This window comes from Columba livia, chromosome 3 (assembly GCF_036013475.1).
Source record: "Columba livia isolate bColLiv1 breed racing homer chromosome 3, bColLiv1.pat.W.v2, whole genome shotgun sequence".
NCBI lineage: Eukaryota > Metazoa > Chordata > Aves > Columbiformes > Columbidae > Columba > Columba livia.
In genome coordinates, this window is record NC_088604.1 from 94,709,851 (window position 1) to 94,726,259 (window position 16,409).

The 16,409-nt window shown below is 38.7% G+C and overlaps 1 protein-coding gene across 5 annotated transcripts in view; it reads right to left on the reverse strand.

Moving 5' to 3' along the window:
- MTA3 (metastasis associated 1 family member 3) overlaps window positions 1-16,409 on the reverse strand; it is a 133,461-nt gene that overhangs the window by 6,212 nt on the left and 110,840 nt on the right. For 3 of the 5 annotated variants that reach the window (XM_065058325.1, XM_065058322.1, XM_065058323.1), the window contains one exon: window positions 15,990-16,144. The exons of 1 other annotated variant lie outside the window; for it this stretch is intronic. In XM_065058325.1, coding sequence (XP_064914397.1) covers window positions 15,990-16,144 — 155 coding nt within the window. Of the gene's footprint in view, window positions 1-10,663; window positions 10,692-15,989; window positions 16,145-16,409 lie in introns of all 5 variants that reach the window. One more of the 5 variants, XM_065058321.1, reaches the window with a different exon arrangement.

Here is a 16,409-nt window from a genome sequence, read left to right on the forward strand (position 1 = left end):
AATGTGTGATTATTGTGTAAGGACAGTAAAGTCCAAAGAGGCAGTTATTCTCACCAAATACTAGTTCAAAACTAGAATGAAAAAAGGCAGAACAAAAAAGGAGTCATCATCAACATTACATAAAGTAAACCAAAAAAGAGTCTACTCTTCAGGTAGTATAAGCAAAAGCAGCTCAATATAGACTGACAGAAGTACTTATCTCGCACGTACTCTAAAAAGACAAACCAGCACTTCTATTTAAACAGGATAGTGAAAATGCTTCTAGAAATTAGTTCTCTGGGGTGTAGCCTTTCAGAAATAAAATTCCAAGAATGGAAATTTCCACTGACTTCATTAAACGTAATATTTAAAACAAGCATTTCACTAAAAGCCCAAACTGTTCTTTTTATGACAAAAAATACAAAGGGTGGATGGAGCTGATTCTTTTCACTACAGAATTTAGCATCTAAATACAGTCAAGCTTTTCGAGAGGCACTGATCAGGTTCTGTAATGCTTCAGAGTCTTTCTTAACACTTTAACGTGCAGGTTGTAATAGAAGCTGATGAAAGACAGGAAATTCAAAGATAAGGCTGCCGGTGGCCCTTTCACTCAGAGCACTTCAACACACTCTCCTCCCTCCCACAACAATACAGTGAATTAAGAGCAGACTTACCTTTAATGTTCAATTTCCTGTCCCTTTTTCAGTTAATACCAGCCATATGTTTTAATTACATAAAGCTTTTATTCGGTGATGGCAATAAATGGCTTTAATAACTGTAGCATTGATAACATCCTTTGCAGTTGTTATGAAAGAGTAATTGCAATTTTCCCCCGATTTTTCCTTTGACTTTTGAACTAGTGCTTGAAGTATGATGCATTACAGACTTCATTTGAAATGCGAATTAAAAAGTATTTTATAGCCTTTGTATCCTACTTCTAGCCCTCCTCAGACCAAAGGTATGAGAATGAATCAAACTTTTAACATGTGATCGGTATATAAAGCCCACTGTGCTCATTTTTTTGTCAAATGTGATGCACTGCTGCTAATGTAGGAATAAGACAAATTCTTTATGGCTGCATGAAACTTCAATTAGTAACTGCAGATAAAGCTACATACAACCCTTGGCACCTATTCAGGGAAATATGGAAACGTGCACAATACCACACACTATTGAGGTCTAGCTTCTCTTTGCAGGTTTCATACACAGACTAGAACCTACTGGGTAGAAACAATAGTTAGGCTGTATAGGGTATTTATGCCACGCCTAAATTTAATCAGGCAAATCATCTCAATGAACCAACCCCTCCTCAGGGTCTAAGTGAATTCCATGTAACTAACCACCTGGTGAATTTAAGCACAATGGTATATAGTCTGATATGTCCAGATCTCTCAGTAATAGGATAGTTGCTATCAAAATTTGTCATTTGTAAAAGCTGACTCAAAACTTCCCTGTTCTAATTATGCCATACATTGAAACAGCAGCAATTTTTAAACTTGAATAAAACAAAGAAACATGACCTTCCACTGATGTTAGTCAACAATGTGTTTTTCAAGCCTTTTCTAATAGGAATTAAAGGCATTACTTGCTTTAGCTCTCTTTATATCACGTAAATATGTCTGTTACTGCTTCTATATATAAACTGTTATGCATCTGTCTCGCCTCCTCTGCATTAGACTCAGAGTTGTGATGACTAGAGTAACTTTGGTCTACTCAGCTACACTAACAGTGCTTCCAAAGTAATAGTAAAGAAATTCAAGTTATGGCAGAAGCTTTTTACTGTGAGAAAAATTAATTGCATGAAAGGCCCACTGACATTTTAGCAGGTGACGAACCTTATTTTGAAAAAAACAGCATTTTCCTATGAAGAGGAATTGCCCCCAACACACAAACACTTTTGAGATGCCCATAACCCTTCTTAAATATCGAGGTCCAGAAGTGCTTTTGATGCTGTTTCCACTAAAAAGATATTAAGGACCTAATACAAACCTGGCTGCAGAGTTTTAAGTTGAAAAGCATAGTATTATGTTTCATCGTCTACCAAAATTAGTTTGATTTTTTTGCCCGAGTCTTTCTTAGACTGATGCGATTCAAGCAACATCCTTATATACAAAGACCTAGTACTGTGGAAATGTTATTATTACCCATTTATTGTTGATATGCACAGGTCGGCAAGTGGGCGTAAGAGAACTGATCCCCTGGACAATTGTAGCCAAAATTCCATCCAGTCTCTAGACTGGGGTGAAGTATTGTGGTAGAACTTGGCAATTGTAAATAGCAACTAAAATGTGTCAGGTTTACAAAATACGTCGAACCCTGGGAGGAGGTGGAGTTTTACACATTAATGACAGCAAGGCAGGATTTTGCAGTCTGTGAAATCTGCAGCCAGTCTAACCATGGAGACATTCAGAGAGAAAAACTAAACTGAAAAAAGTCTTCCACACAAAAGATTAGTGAAGTTGCTGCTGCTCCAGGGCAATATAAGTTTCGTGCAATGTAAATTTTCAGTGCAAGCTCAAGCCCAGTTAGGAAAAACAACTACTTAAAAAATAACTATCATTCCTTGGGGGTTATTAGACCTAATTATCACTCATTTCTCTGAGGGCTTGTTGTATCCAGAGGTACACTGTAACTATTCGGTGGATTAAATTACAAGGTGGGGAACTATCTTAGGAGGCTGATAGACTTTCTATTAATTTGAACAGGCTTTTAAACAAAGTGGAAGGCAGAAATGTGGGCAATGCTGAGTCTGCCGAAAGAGAATTTAACTGAAAGGAAGCTGTAGGCACAGATCCTTGGAAACCTGACAGGTTACAAAGAGACTGAATGACTCCCAGCACTTCCTACATTTCTACCTGTGTGGAAATGAGAAGTATTTTATTTAACTGTCTATGTGGCTTGCTGGTTTAGACAGTTTGTTTTTTTTCCCTCAGGACTTTGAGCCAAAGCTTACCCATATTCCATTAAAGTTTTCATCTAATTTCAAAATGACAGAAACTAGGAGATATATATTTGGAAGGCAGAAGTGGGTTGACGCTCATACGCTTTTTAAAATTAAGCTCCTTTGTGAAATTTTCATTTATAAAACAAATTGGAAGTATTTTAATAAGCATTGGACTACGAGAAAGCAGTTGCCATGAGCCACTTAGTTGCATTATAAAACCCATACAGATGGCAGATAGAGTGGCACAACCTTTATAAGATTAAAGAGGTGCTGCTGTAGACATGCCAGCATCATTTAAATGTTTTAAGAGCTTGTCTTATTTTTCTCCTCCTAGCAAGGAAATGTTTTCCTTTGCTGGTGTTTATCTTCCAATTTGGTATAAATATTTATGGAGAAAAACTGTTCTCTGTGAACAATAATTTACAGATACACCAGTTACAAATTACAGTGTCAGATCTTCCTAAGCAGCTTAATATAGTATTTTCAAGCATTGCACCACCTTGAGGGTTTCTCTGACGTTTTGTGTTTCAGAACAACAGCTTATACTATGTGTATATGTGTGTGTGTGTGTGTATATATATATGAAGAAATAAATAATGGGTTTTTGAGTGTTTTATTTACAGGGAGGAAAAATTCTGGTCAAGTGTTTAAAGCACAGACTTCTATAACTGTGTCACATCTGATTTTTTGCATGGCATAAGCTACCTGTGTATTTATACCTGCTGCTGATTTAAAATCTACTTGGATCAAAATCTCCTCAGAGCAGAAACCATCTCTTTGTGCCATTTTCAGAGTGCCTAGAACCTAACCCATTATTGAAATTATTTATATCCAGTTTTACTGCAAACAACTGGCATGGCTTTTGGAAAAATCATCTCGTTCAACAGGTTTTTTTCATGCTTTCATTTTCCCTGAAAATGGCATATTTCATTAATATTTTAAAGGGGTTTAGGATGCTCAGAGAGAAGAAATTAAAGAAATGCTGTCTTCCAGCAGTCAACATATGATGACTGAATCTAAATCTTAACAATCAGCAATTAAATTATCCTCCCAGTTCCTCTGTGAGCTTGGTATGTACCACCAAGAGACCAAAGTCACCTGCTGCAGATGGCCAGGACAGAAATGATTACACTCCAGTGTCAGTGTAACGCTGACTTCTTGCAGAAACCAGCAGCGTGAAGACCCCACCAGACTGATTTGTGGTAGGCACAGTTTAGAGAAAAAAATACAACCTTGATCAAGCTGGTAGGATTTATGGACACCACAGAGCTCAATGAAAGGAAGGGAGAAAGGTCTGTCTTTGGATTCATGGCACTTCACCACGGCGTCCAGCTTTGTACAGTAGATTACAACCAATAAGTCCCAGCAAAGGTAGAGCGGTGGAATGGGTAAAAAGTAAATTATTCATACTCCTTAAAAAAAAAACAAAAAACAGTGGCTCAGGCTTCAACAGACGCGTAACCTGAGCTATGGGACAGCTGCTCTGCACCTTATCTGAAATTCATTAGCCTCTCTCTAGTTACCATCGACTTGAGAGGTTGCAAGGCATTAAGCCTGCTCTGCCAAAGAAAGAGTTGCTTAACCTCTCCTCCCCATGAACGCACACACAAGATCACTGCAGGTATGTCAATATGTAGGCACCCTGGGAATCCAAGGAGCCAGAAAGCTTCCTACAGCTCACAAACACCAGAAGAACTCAAAGCTAATCTTTTATTCTTCCTAACTGTATCAGCAGGGTGTGGGTGAACTCCTACACTACGTAACTTTATCCTCTACCAGTAGGGATTTTTATTAGCATCTAGCTATCCTGCAGAAGGATGGCGACTCTCTATACTGATTAAATGTCACGTGTTATTGCATGAAAATATTACCCACATGGCAGCATTAATTTTTTTTTTCCTAAGACCGGCAAGAAATTGGAGAGAATGTGCATCAGAGCTGGCTAAGAGTGGAACACAATGTTGCTTGCAACTACTCCCCAACATCTTCCATATTAATTCAAAATTCAAGCATTATCCCAGTCTTTAAGATGATGAAAATGTTCAGAATATACAAGTTCTAAGCACTGGGCTCTAAGTATTTAGTGGCATTTCTCCAGCAACATTAAATACTGTGTTGAAAACTTCCAAAAATATTTTGCTAACTAAATATGGTTATTTAAGTCCAAGATAACAGAAAACTTTCCATTATATGCTCTGGGGTGTGGGGGAGGGGAGAAGATAATTTATTTCTGTTGCTCTTTCCAACTCTGACACACTTCAAACACCCCATCTTAACTACCGCAGCATTTTATTTATTAGGATAAGAAACTTTTTTGTATGGCTTTCCATTAGTTCATCTTTTCTTTCTCTCTCTTTCTTTTTTCCCTCTCTCTTTCCTTACCTTGTTTGATTACTTCAAAGTAGGTTTCATCTGAGATTTTCAGCCTGGATGCTGTATTACTGCTTATAATATTATCTGAGGCTCAAAAATTGACAATATTTTTCTCTTTATCAATTATGCATATACTTTTCCTGGAATAATACAGGTACACAAAGTATATTGGGAGGAGCTTGTTGGCAGTCTGGCTACTTGCTATTAAGCAACAGCTGAAAACCAAAATTAATCAGTTTTACCAGAAAGAGCTGGAGAACAAAAGTTCCCTCACAAAACATTCCCCCGGGGCTCTGCTCCACACCATCGATCTCTTGCATAAACAGCACTTACTCTACACACAGAAACTTGGATGCAGAATATGGATTAGAAATCTGTACTGTGGCATCAACAGAGAAAGCTTTGCCACAGAATGATTTTATGCTAATTTCTAAGGCCAGCTTCATTTCAAATATTGTGTGTGTGTGTATATATATATATATATATATATATATATATATAAATATTCATGTTACCAAAGGTCTGTTAGAGTTCATTTTCTGATGCTTATCCTGCTCTTCACTCCTACAGTCAGCACTTTTCATATCAGTATCTCATAGTGCTTGCTGGACTGCTTAATTAAAAACTGTACAGCATCCTTAAGAATAGGTATACATCAATATCATTCATTTTTACAGACAAAAAGGTGGAGCTACTCAGAGGTTAAATTACTTGTCTGGTATCATCAAACAACAGAGGCAATGTAGGAATTTTAGCGTGCGGATCTGTGCTTTTTCCACTAACAACGCTTTCATTGTATTTTGTCAAGTAAATGTTTGAGCTGCTATCCATAACACAAGTAAGGAAAACAAACAGCCAAACATCTCCTCAGATGTTTGACAAGAACTGTTATCTCTGTGATTGGCTTTCACAATCTCAGTCATTATGTTCTCTTCGGTATTCTACATTTAAATGCCTAGGTAGTTACTTATGCAAGCTTATTCACAAAAAGAGACCAAATAACATTTGTTTTTCCACAGCCTTATTTACATTAATGCCAGAGGTTCATGCATTTAAAAGACCTTAATGAGTTAAAAAAAACAACCAACCAACACAAAAAACCTCACAAAAAAACCCAAAACAAACAAACCCCCACCCAACAACAACAATAAAAAAACCCACCAAAACACAAAAACCAAAACCAAACCAAACCAGAAACAATAGGGGAATACAATAAGAATAAATTATTAAACACATCCATCAAGATATAACTCAGAATTAGCCCTGTAATTTAAATGAAGAATCCAATACGCAACAACTTATAAATGAAAGTTAGTGGGCAGTTGTGTGTGAATTTTAAGACTGTGAGGATCACTGACATATTTTTGAACATGTTCACCACTGTACAGTTTTACCATCTTCTTTGCCATTTAACTTGAGCAACAGTTTGTTCACCACAGGACTTCCCTAGTTGCTATATCTACATGCACATTATTGCTGTGTATTTCTCTGCCTTCGGATGAAATAATTATCCCTATGCCAAGTTTATACTAAAATTACTATTGCTTACATGGCACAAAAATTGTAAAATGGGAAAAAGATATTTGAAGACTGATATTGGGCAGTGTTTGCGGATTACAATCATCAACAGCCCTGTGCTTTAGGCATAGGAATGTTGAGACCAGGCTAATTTTAGTCCTAAACTAGTGTTACTCTAGCCTTGCCATAGGTAACAATTGTATAATTGATCTTGTCTTTATCTTGGATACTTGAATATGCAGAAGATTCTGCTGGTCTGACAATTTAGCATTTTTATTGTTATTTTGTCTGTTTCCAAAGGCTTCAAAAGAGAAATTGGCTTCCCATACAAAGATATTTCTTCATAGAAAAATTTCTTCTTGTTCAAAACCAAATTGGTTTTAACTCCCACAATAAAAGACAACCAAATCTTACAAGATGACACATTCCCACTGGGGATATGGGGATATGGATTTAGGAAAAAACTGAGCAGGAAGCTAACAAAAACCTAAGCCCCAAGACTTTCAGTGAAAACATCCTGTAAAGAGGATTGGGTTCAGCTACATCAAATCCTCTGCACAAACACAAAAGACAGCTCCTGAAGGAAAACCTTTTGAAATGGCCAACCATACCGCAGGAAATTCAAAATTTGTCAAGAACCGTAAGAAAACAGGTTAAAAGAATTGTATGAGATTTCAATTTAACATCTGACATCTAAGGCATTTTACTGACTACATGATGTACTTTAGCTGACAGACTGCATTCAGTGGGAGTCAGGCATGCACTTAAGAGCTTTGCTGAATTGGCTCTGGAAGGTCTAACAAAGCAAATGAGATTTATGGAAAAGTTAAGTATTTATACAGGAGCTTCTCCATCAACATCTGTGTTTAAGACAATCCTTAATGCACTTACTATTATCCCAGTATTTCATTTAAGTTCTTCTCTTCCCTCCCCCCAGGTTTCCTAAGACAATAAAATTTTGCAAAAAGTCTCATTTCAGAAATTATGTTTCCCTTCCCAAATGTAAAATGCTCTGGCTACTTGCGCAGCTACTGTCTGAATGTAAAATGACTTTCATCAAAGGGAGCAGAGAAGACTGCAAGTGGTTGAGTAACACCTCTAAATGTGTCTCTATAGCCGAGTCCTGTGAATTAACCATATTCAAGCTCCTACTAAGATGCAAGTGCAAAAATATACTTCAGTTTCTAAGCCCCCATAGAGAGGCAACAAATTTGAATTTCTGCTCACAACAGGGTAGGATCAGACAAGATCGTTTTACAAGATCCAACGGTGTGACTTCTCAGGCAGCAGTAAGTAGGTCATTTCCAACCATCTGTTTTTAGCCTCAGTCTCCCTGCGCTCATCACTGAAGCTGTGCGCTAATTAATTTTCACCTGCTAATCAGTGGAGACAACTCTGAAACTAACACATCACTCAGTTTCAGTCAGTAGCTTCTAGACTACTACGGGTGGCATTTCCGTGAGATTTTATTACCAATAAAGGTAATAAAATCTTCTTTCTCTAAAAGCAGATCCCCTGTAAGGCTTCTGAATTGCTCTATGTACAACAGACCTGTGAAAGAAGAAAGTGCTCTTTGTCTGATTCTCCAGGCAATTAACAGAGGGTACATCGACAACTGCCTCCAAATCTTCGGCAAAGAAAGTATTTAGGCATCTTGTTAATTTTGATACGAGGAATTTGGCATCAAAATGCTTGGAGATACAGACTCAAAAGACCTGCTTGAGGTCTCACGGGAAGTCTGTGAGGGAGCAGGGAACTGAATCACATTTTCCCAAGCCCTAGGTAAGCACTCCAACCACTGCAACACTTCTCCCTTCCCATGTAGCTTTAAACAGGGTGAGTAGCTTACTGCAATGCCACTGAAACCTCATCTTAAACTGTGAGAAGATTAATATATCACTCCAAACCAGAATGGTTGTATTTCATTTGTTCAGAAGACTGATAAAGCAAAACTCTTAATACCATATAGTCTTCAAATCTACCAGCTCTAAGTAATGGCACAACTTACACTGAACCTTGGGTTTTGTTACGTGCATATTTTCTGTGTTTGTATATATTATTCCTTTTATAAGTTAAAAAAAAAAATCACATTCTTCAAATGAGTTGATTTTAGCTTCATGGAACGATCCTGCTTTTAGAAACAAACTTGTGCATTATCACAGTAGTGTTAGCTTGACTTAGTAGGTACTGTAAAAGGAGCCAGAGGAAAAATTCATGTAGTAGTCATGTGAAAGAATATAACTGTAGTTCCACGAAAGCTGCTCAATGAGAAATAAATGGCAAGAGATTATGTTCTAGTTTCCGTATCGCTGGTTGCAATTCTGTATCACAGCACCTCAGCTACAGGTCAAGGAAGAAGTGTGAACAATGCGTATCATTCATGAACAGTCCGCACTAAATAAGGTCAAAATGATAGCTCACGGGAACTATTAGACTATGGATTTTAACTCTCATTACTATGTAACATCTTTGAGCAGTAGCCAGCCAAGCTGGAGTACTCATGAATTGCAGTAAGCACAGTTCCTTCCCAAATTCCCCCCCAAGTTCTCCATATACACTATTGTCACAGTGATTGAAATGGTTGTCAGCTCACCTATACTCAGCTGCAGCCAATCAATAAGATATTTGCAATCCTATCAATGAGGATTCGACATAATTCTAAGTGATTATAATACAGCAGAAGGAACCAGAAAATCACATCCTGAGAGGCTGATTTTTTGGTGAGAGGGTAGAAGCTGGTGCATCACATTCTCAGGCTTGCAGCTGGTGCTCCCAGGGTGCAGCCAGGTGTCTTCATGCAGCCGGTTACAGGGTCGGGGTCTAATGGCCACAATGCCATGCAGGTAAGAGTTGGAAATGCACTGTGCTCTGGGTCCAAGTATGGTGAAATTCAAAACCAGGATCCTAATTCAAATCAAATTGCCTCATCTTTATGAAAAGCAGAGGTCATCCCTGAGTGTATATTAAAAATACTTGTTTTGGTGAACAATTTTTTTGCACAGTTGAGGACAACTGAAAAAAAAAATAAAGAATAAACATACCTAAAACATACTTATGAACATTTCTGTCATGTGAACTATATGTGTGCATAGCAAGAAGGAGCAGAGCAGTTAGTGCTGCAACTCTGACTTTGATCTAGACTTGCAGCTATGTGCTCTATATTTCTCCTCCACTTCTCCCTTTTCTCCCAGTAAACATGCCACAAGTGGTAACTTGTCCATGTCTAATCATCGTATAAAACACATGTGGGAGGGAGAAGGGTCAAGGGCAGGTCATTCACAACTCTCAAGACTGGTGATACTTAGAAGGGTTTGGTTCACCTGAGTTTTCAGCTTGCTTTTAAAAGTACAGATTAGGGTTTACACAGAGCAAGCTACGCTGCAGAGAGTGCCAGTGGCATATGCAGGAGCTGGCAGGGCTGTGAGCACCAGTATTGCTCTCCCCCACTTCTGCAAGAGAACCAGACTGCTGCCAGCAAGGCAAGACCCAGGATTTTGCCAAAGACGGCTGTCAGCCTCACATTCTCTTCTTTCTCAACATGCAAGTTTGCTTTTGAGCTTTCTGTGTGTGCCACAAGACATGCAGAAATAAAATGAGTGCCATCAGGTAATTATCACAGCAATTGTGATACCCTTAACACAGCGCCTCAGCAAATCAAAGGATGCTTTTTCTTTTGGAGAGAGAACATAAAGTGCAAGATAGGAAAATTGCCTATACAATTCTGCCACAGGGATGCCTCTCAAATCATTTTATTGGCAAAAAGGAAGCAATGTCTGCTGGTAACAGCTAAAGATCATGTTCTAATTTTAGCAGTTGCAGTTAACTCATTCCCAATGGAGTTGCACTTACCGTGAGAAGGTTTCTAACTGCTTCAGCACTGAAAGGAAACAAGCATCGAGTCATTCAACGGCAGTTCTATATGCAAATACGCTTTCTGACCCATGAAGGGAAAGCATATGGAATCTGCTGCTATAACCCATTCAGCCAAACATTTCCACACATTCCTTATAATGCAAATGCTGAAAAAAAAATTCATTTTCCATACAGTGTTTTAGCTGTCCCTATACAAGCATGATCATTAGCATGCACTTGTGTTCTCTTATGGACAGAGTATGTGTATAGGAACTGTATGCACACTACATACCTAGAACTCATAAAAGTTTTAATAAATTGATACATTTCCCTTTATATCCAACAGCAATATTAATAATTTTATTCATAGATTATGGTTATGTCTTACATAACTCAACAGATATTAAGCTGATATATTAGATTTTCATGAGACTTCTGGAGACCATAATATGAACTATCCCATTTTTTCAATTATTTTTTAACTCCCAGAATGGTGATTCAGTATAAAGAATTTAATTTCACACAATATAGTAATTTTCTGCATTAACCTCTAAGAGGGCCTACAAAAGAATCCACATTACAGCAAGTCAATGAAAGGGGAATAAAACTCAAAAAGCTTCCTTATAGCAAAGGTGATTTAGTACAACATTCTGAATAAAGTTCTTTTCTAGTTATGAGACTTTTGATTGATCCTAAAGCATGTACTTAGTGCTAAGAGAATCCTAGCAGTTAATATCTAAGTAAATTAAAAAGCAGCAAGGAGTCTCCCTTGGTGAGTAGTGATAAATGTAAGGTTCTTTAAAGAATGATTTTTCAATGAATTGCATAAACAGATTTGCACTTTGGAATAAAATCTTGAGCAAGATATTTCACAGTAGGGAATGAGAATTCCTTTTTCATTCAAAAAGGGTAAGAGTAAAGCGAAATACAAAATTTTTGAATCCAGCAAAGGTCAACCTAAAATTATGATGTAATGTGAGGGTAAGTGTTCTTGAACTGTCACCTGGTTTCCGGCCTCGATTAATCCCTGCTTAGAGCCTGTGACTGAACAGAGCTATGGAAATCCCAAGTGAGCTGGACTCACACAGGCACAAGGAAGGTTTTTGCATGGGGAGTGCAGCCTGTCACCACAGACGAAACAGCAAAACTGGGGACCTCTGTATTCCTTGGCAAAATTCACTGAGCATGCTGGTAGGTATTCAAGAAGGGGAGATCTCTCCATATAGGTATAGATCAATCAAGAAATTCATATGGGTGATTAATTCACGGCACTATTATGTAGGTAGATGCAAACTCACTCTGTCTCTTCCCCAAAATGGCCAGGGGCCCTAACAACTGTGGCTCAGCATCTGATAATGTGCAGCCCAGCTGTGCAGAGGCCGCTGGGCCTGGAGAGAGGGCAATGCAAATGGGAATTATGCCAAGGAAACTGCTTTTAAATAGATACAGCTTAAAAAAAAAAAATCTGAAATGTATGAGGATGCACATTACGATGGATTTAAAGTACATTCCTGTTCTACTCTGAAGAGCAGATCAGCATCTAAAGTGTGTTTAACTTCAGAAGTAAACTCCAGCCATTTTGATTTGATGATATATACGCTCATGCTAACTTTTTCTACAATTATTTTCACTGCTCTAAATATTTAGCTCCCTACTCGTTCATCATTAGATATATCTGGAATCTGCGAGCAATCAGATATACAATATTTAACTTTACAGAAATATGACTGGTGTTTAAATTCAGAGGGGGAAGGATGGTAATTTAAATACCTTCTTAAATGGAGCTATAGGCATTAATACATATAATCATCTTATCTATTGATTCGGAATGCTTGTGTTATGCATCTTTGGCTTGGTTAGCATGAAATACACTGGCACCTTATTTAGTTTAGCAGCAATATTACATTTTTGTTCTCAACCAAATATTGTAGTATATTTTTTTTAGCTGTCTGAGAAAATTTACCCTCTAGACTCCCTACTGGATATTTTATGGAAATATGCATCTTAAACCTTAATTCACTGCACAAACAAAAATGTGTCAGGATGGAAAAATTAAAATTATTATGGACTGTTGTAAACAAAACATTATACTAAAAAAATAATTTCCTTTTTGCAGGCTGTAATCATACTAAAAAATATTTTTACGTTTCTCATAATCAGTATGTGTTGGGGCAAGCACCGGTAACCACACAGGCTGGGGGATGAAGGGATTGAGAGCAGCCCTGCAGGGAAGACTTGGGGATACTGACGGACGAAAGGCTGGACATTAGCCGGCAATGTGCGCTTGCATCCCAGAAGGCCGATTGTATCTTGGGCTGCACTGAAAGCAGCGTGACCAGCAGGTCGAGGGAGTTGATTCTGCCTCTCTGATTTGCTCTGGTGACACCTCACCTGGAGTCCTGTGTCCAGCTCTGGAGCCCTCAGTACAGGAAAGACATCAGCCTGTTGGAGAGGGGCCAGAGGAGGCCACCAAGATGATCAGAGGGCTGGAACAGCTCTGCTGGGAGGACAGGCTGAGAGAGTTGGGGTTGTTCAGCCTGGAAAAGGGAAGGCTCTGGGGAGACATTATTGTGCCTTTGAGTACTTAAAAGGGGCCTACAAGAAAGATGGGGACAGACTTTTTAGCAGGGCCTGTTGTGATAGGACAAGGGGTGATGGTTTTAAACTAAAGGAGGGGAGATTTAGACTAGATATAAGGAAGAAATTATTTATGATGATGGTGGTGAAACATCAAATGGGGTTGCCCAGAGAGGTGGCAGACGCCCTATCCGTGGAGAGATTCAAGGCCAGGCTGGACTGGGCTTTGAGCAACCTGATCTAATTGAACATATCCCTGGTCATGGTGGAGGGGATGGAAGAGATGACCTTTGGAGGTCTCTGCCAACCCAAACCATTCTATATGTGTCTGTCTTACATGTATTTTTAATGAACAAATACACATGATAAAACAGACTATATCCTGATGCAGCACAAACCAAATGCCCTAAAGAATGATTTGTTTTCTTGACTCATACGGGATGATTATTTCCGAGCTGTGTTCAGAACATATTTAAACACCTAAAAGGCTGCAAACTGGCAACCAGTTTTTTTTTTTTTTTTTCTTTCTGTGGCAGGAGCGGATAAATTGTTTGCTACTTTTTCACAAACATCTCCTCCCATTGCAATTATATTGCATTCAACTCTGTCATGGCCATGCTCAGCTCCATGAACTATCACAGGACAGGCTGGCTGTCAGGGACTAAAGAAAAGAGCATTTAATTGTTTTCTTGGGCATTAGTGCATTCCTAGCAGCAGAAACCAGGCAGTGCTTTCCACTTCAAGCTGTAAAGGCTGGAGGCAAGTAAGAGCTGAGAGGAAAATGAGCTACACCATCTCTTCTAAATGATCTTGGAGAAAAGGTGGACAGGATCAAAAGAAAGAGTTGGAAAGGAGAAAACCACCTGAGGCAGGGAAGGAATTAATGGGGATGGGATGATGACAGGGGGAGGGGAAAAGAAAAAAAAAAAAAAAAGGAAAATATTTGTGAGAGAGAAGGGACAGATCTCATGTGAAACAGAGTTTCAAAAAATAAAAAGCTGCTTTCTCTCACTGGTTACAGTTTAAAGATTAATGTGAGTGAAAAGCTATTACTCCTGCTGTGTTGCTAGCACGGAAGGAAGGTGCATGGATATGTACCAGCACTGAACCTACAGGGTTAGCTCTGGTCAGACTGGGGACAGGTACTGGGGGGCTCAACCCACACCAGTCCTTAAGCGTTCCCTGCTGTGCTTCTTCAGCACCGGCCACTGTGACATCTTCAGGCACAACATCTTCAGGCCCTTCCCTGTTTGAACGAGTGTCAATAAGGACTATGTTCCCCATACCAAGAGACTTCAAATGTTACCTGAGGACTAAGCCCCTCATTTACCACCACTGGAAGTCTGGAGTGGGACACCAAGGCAAGTTCTGCCTTGCCACCTGGCCTGGGTATGGTGCCCACAGCCACGGGAGTGGGGAGGGAGGTGTCCCAGGATGGGAACAGGCAGGGCTGACACAGATGAGTGTTTTGCAAAAGCAGGATTCAGGTCACCATAGTTCAATCACCTGGAATCTAAACATCTAGTCTAGGCCAGTTGTCTGAGCTACCTCTGAGATCAGTGGGGAGAGACAAGAACTGTCAGAGTGGGACTAATCTCATCCCCTGACAGGCACTTTTCTATAAAACTTTGAAAGGTTACCAGTCTCACTTTGAGGGTATAGTCACTAGGGATTAGTCTGAGCCCTCTTCATCAAACATCTGTCAAAATAGTGAATGCTATCAATCTGGGATAGATAGCAGAAGCCTAATAGCTCATCATCCTACTACCACTCTCTGAATTGTCTCAATACTCATACAAAAGAAAAAGGAAGTGCTGTATTTAATTGATCTTTGAAATAACCACCAAATTGTCACATACTAGTATTTTGTCTTCCCTAGCTGAATCTACCATAAATGGGACTAAATATGCACATTTTCCTCTGTTAGCTCTAAATTTACCTACGTTCTTTCTCTTTCTTCATTTTATTATTTGTTTTTGTTCAACTACCAGCTTTTCTAGGCTTATGAAATAATCGCAGAAGTGTTGAGCAGTCTGATGTTACTTGCTGTAATAATCCCCTTGCTTAAGCAATATTTTAATGTTTTTTAAATAACAGGCCCAGCAACCACATTTTACAAAAATAGACTGTAACTTCTTGTCTTAGTCTGAATTAAGTCAGGGAATGGCCAGAACTTAACAGGGGAAGAAAAGAACAGAGGAGCCTCCAGAAAACTAGTGACTCTTCTGTGACATCGAGCTCTATTGGGAAAAGCAAAAGCTCATTAAATTTTACCAATTAATCTGTAAATGAAAGACTGAAAATACGATTATCTTAATTGCTTTTAAAGGAAATCAATTTCTAGCCTGGAAAAGATGCTTATCTGCTGTAAATTTCTCTGTTGTGCACTATATATTTTCTAATTCTAAAAATTTTAGAGTATAACATACAATGTGGATGCATTTACATTTCGGTGAGGGATCAGAGGTGCCTTAAACTTCATTGTACATGGGCTACAATTAGTAACAATTAAAAAGTTCTTATCTTTGCCACAGAGAAGTAGCTCTGACTGAATAAGTCCAATTAGTGAAATACTGATATCATTAGTATGCAAGAGGCGTCAAGTTGGATGTATGTTTTGATGTAACATTGCGCTTTACTGTAATACAACCTTGAACAATAATGGCAAAACCTGTTATTCAAACAGTGGATCAATGACATGTACGCAGTGAAGTCTCGTTCCCTGCTTACATTTATTTTCTCTTACCTGGTCTCTTCTGTAGCTATAAAGAAACCATCATCTGAAGCATCAAGCCAATTTTGCCTCTGTCTCTTGATCACTGGAATGGTGCTTGTCTTAATGGCACTTGCACTGGCCGGCAAGGCCTTACCATTAGTCATGTGAACATGGGGAGCAGCATGCTGAAATCATAATAAAAGGGAAAGATATTTGCCTGAGAATAAGCATAATTCTGTTAACTAATTCTGCTGTAAGGGCAGCCTACAGCTCAGCACTCTTCTCAAAAAAAAAGCTAGTCTTCCTCGACCAGTACTTGGGGCTCAGATAACACCCTGTGCACACTGACATTTTTTATCCACAGGCCTTAAAGCTCTTTAAAAACATAATTAACTGTTGCTAATGCTATTTTATACAAAGAGAAACTGAGGTATGAATCAGTGTCATAAA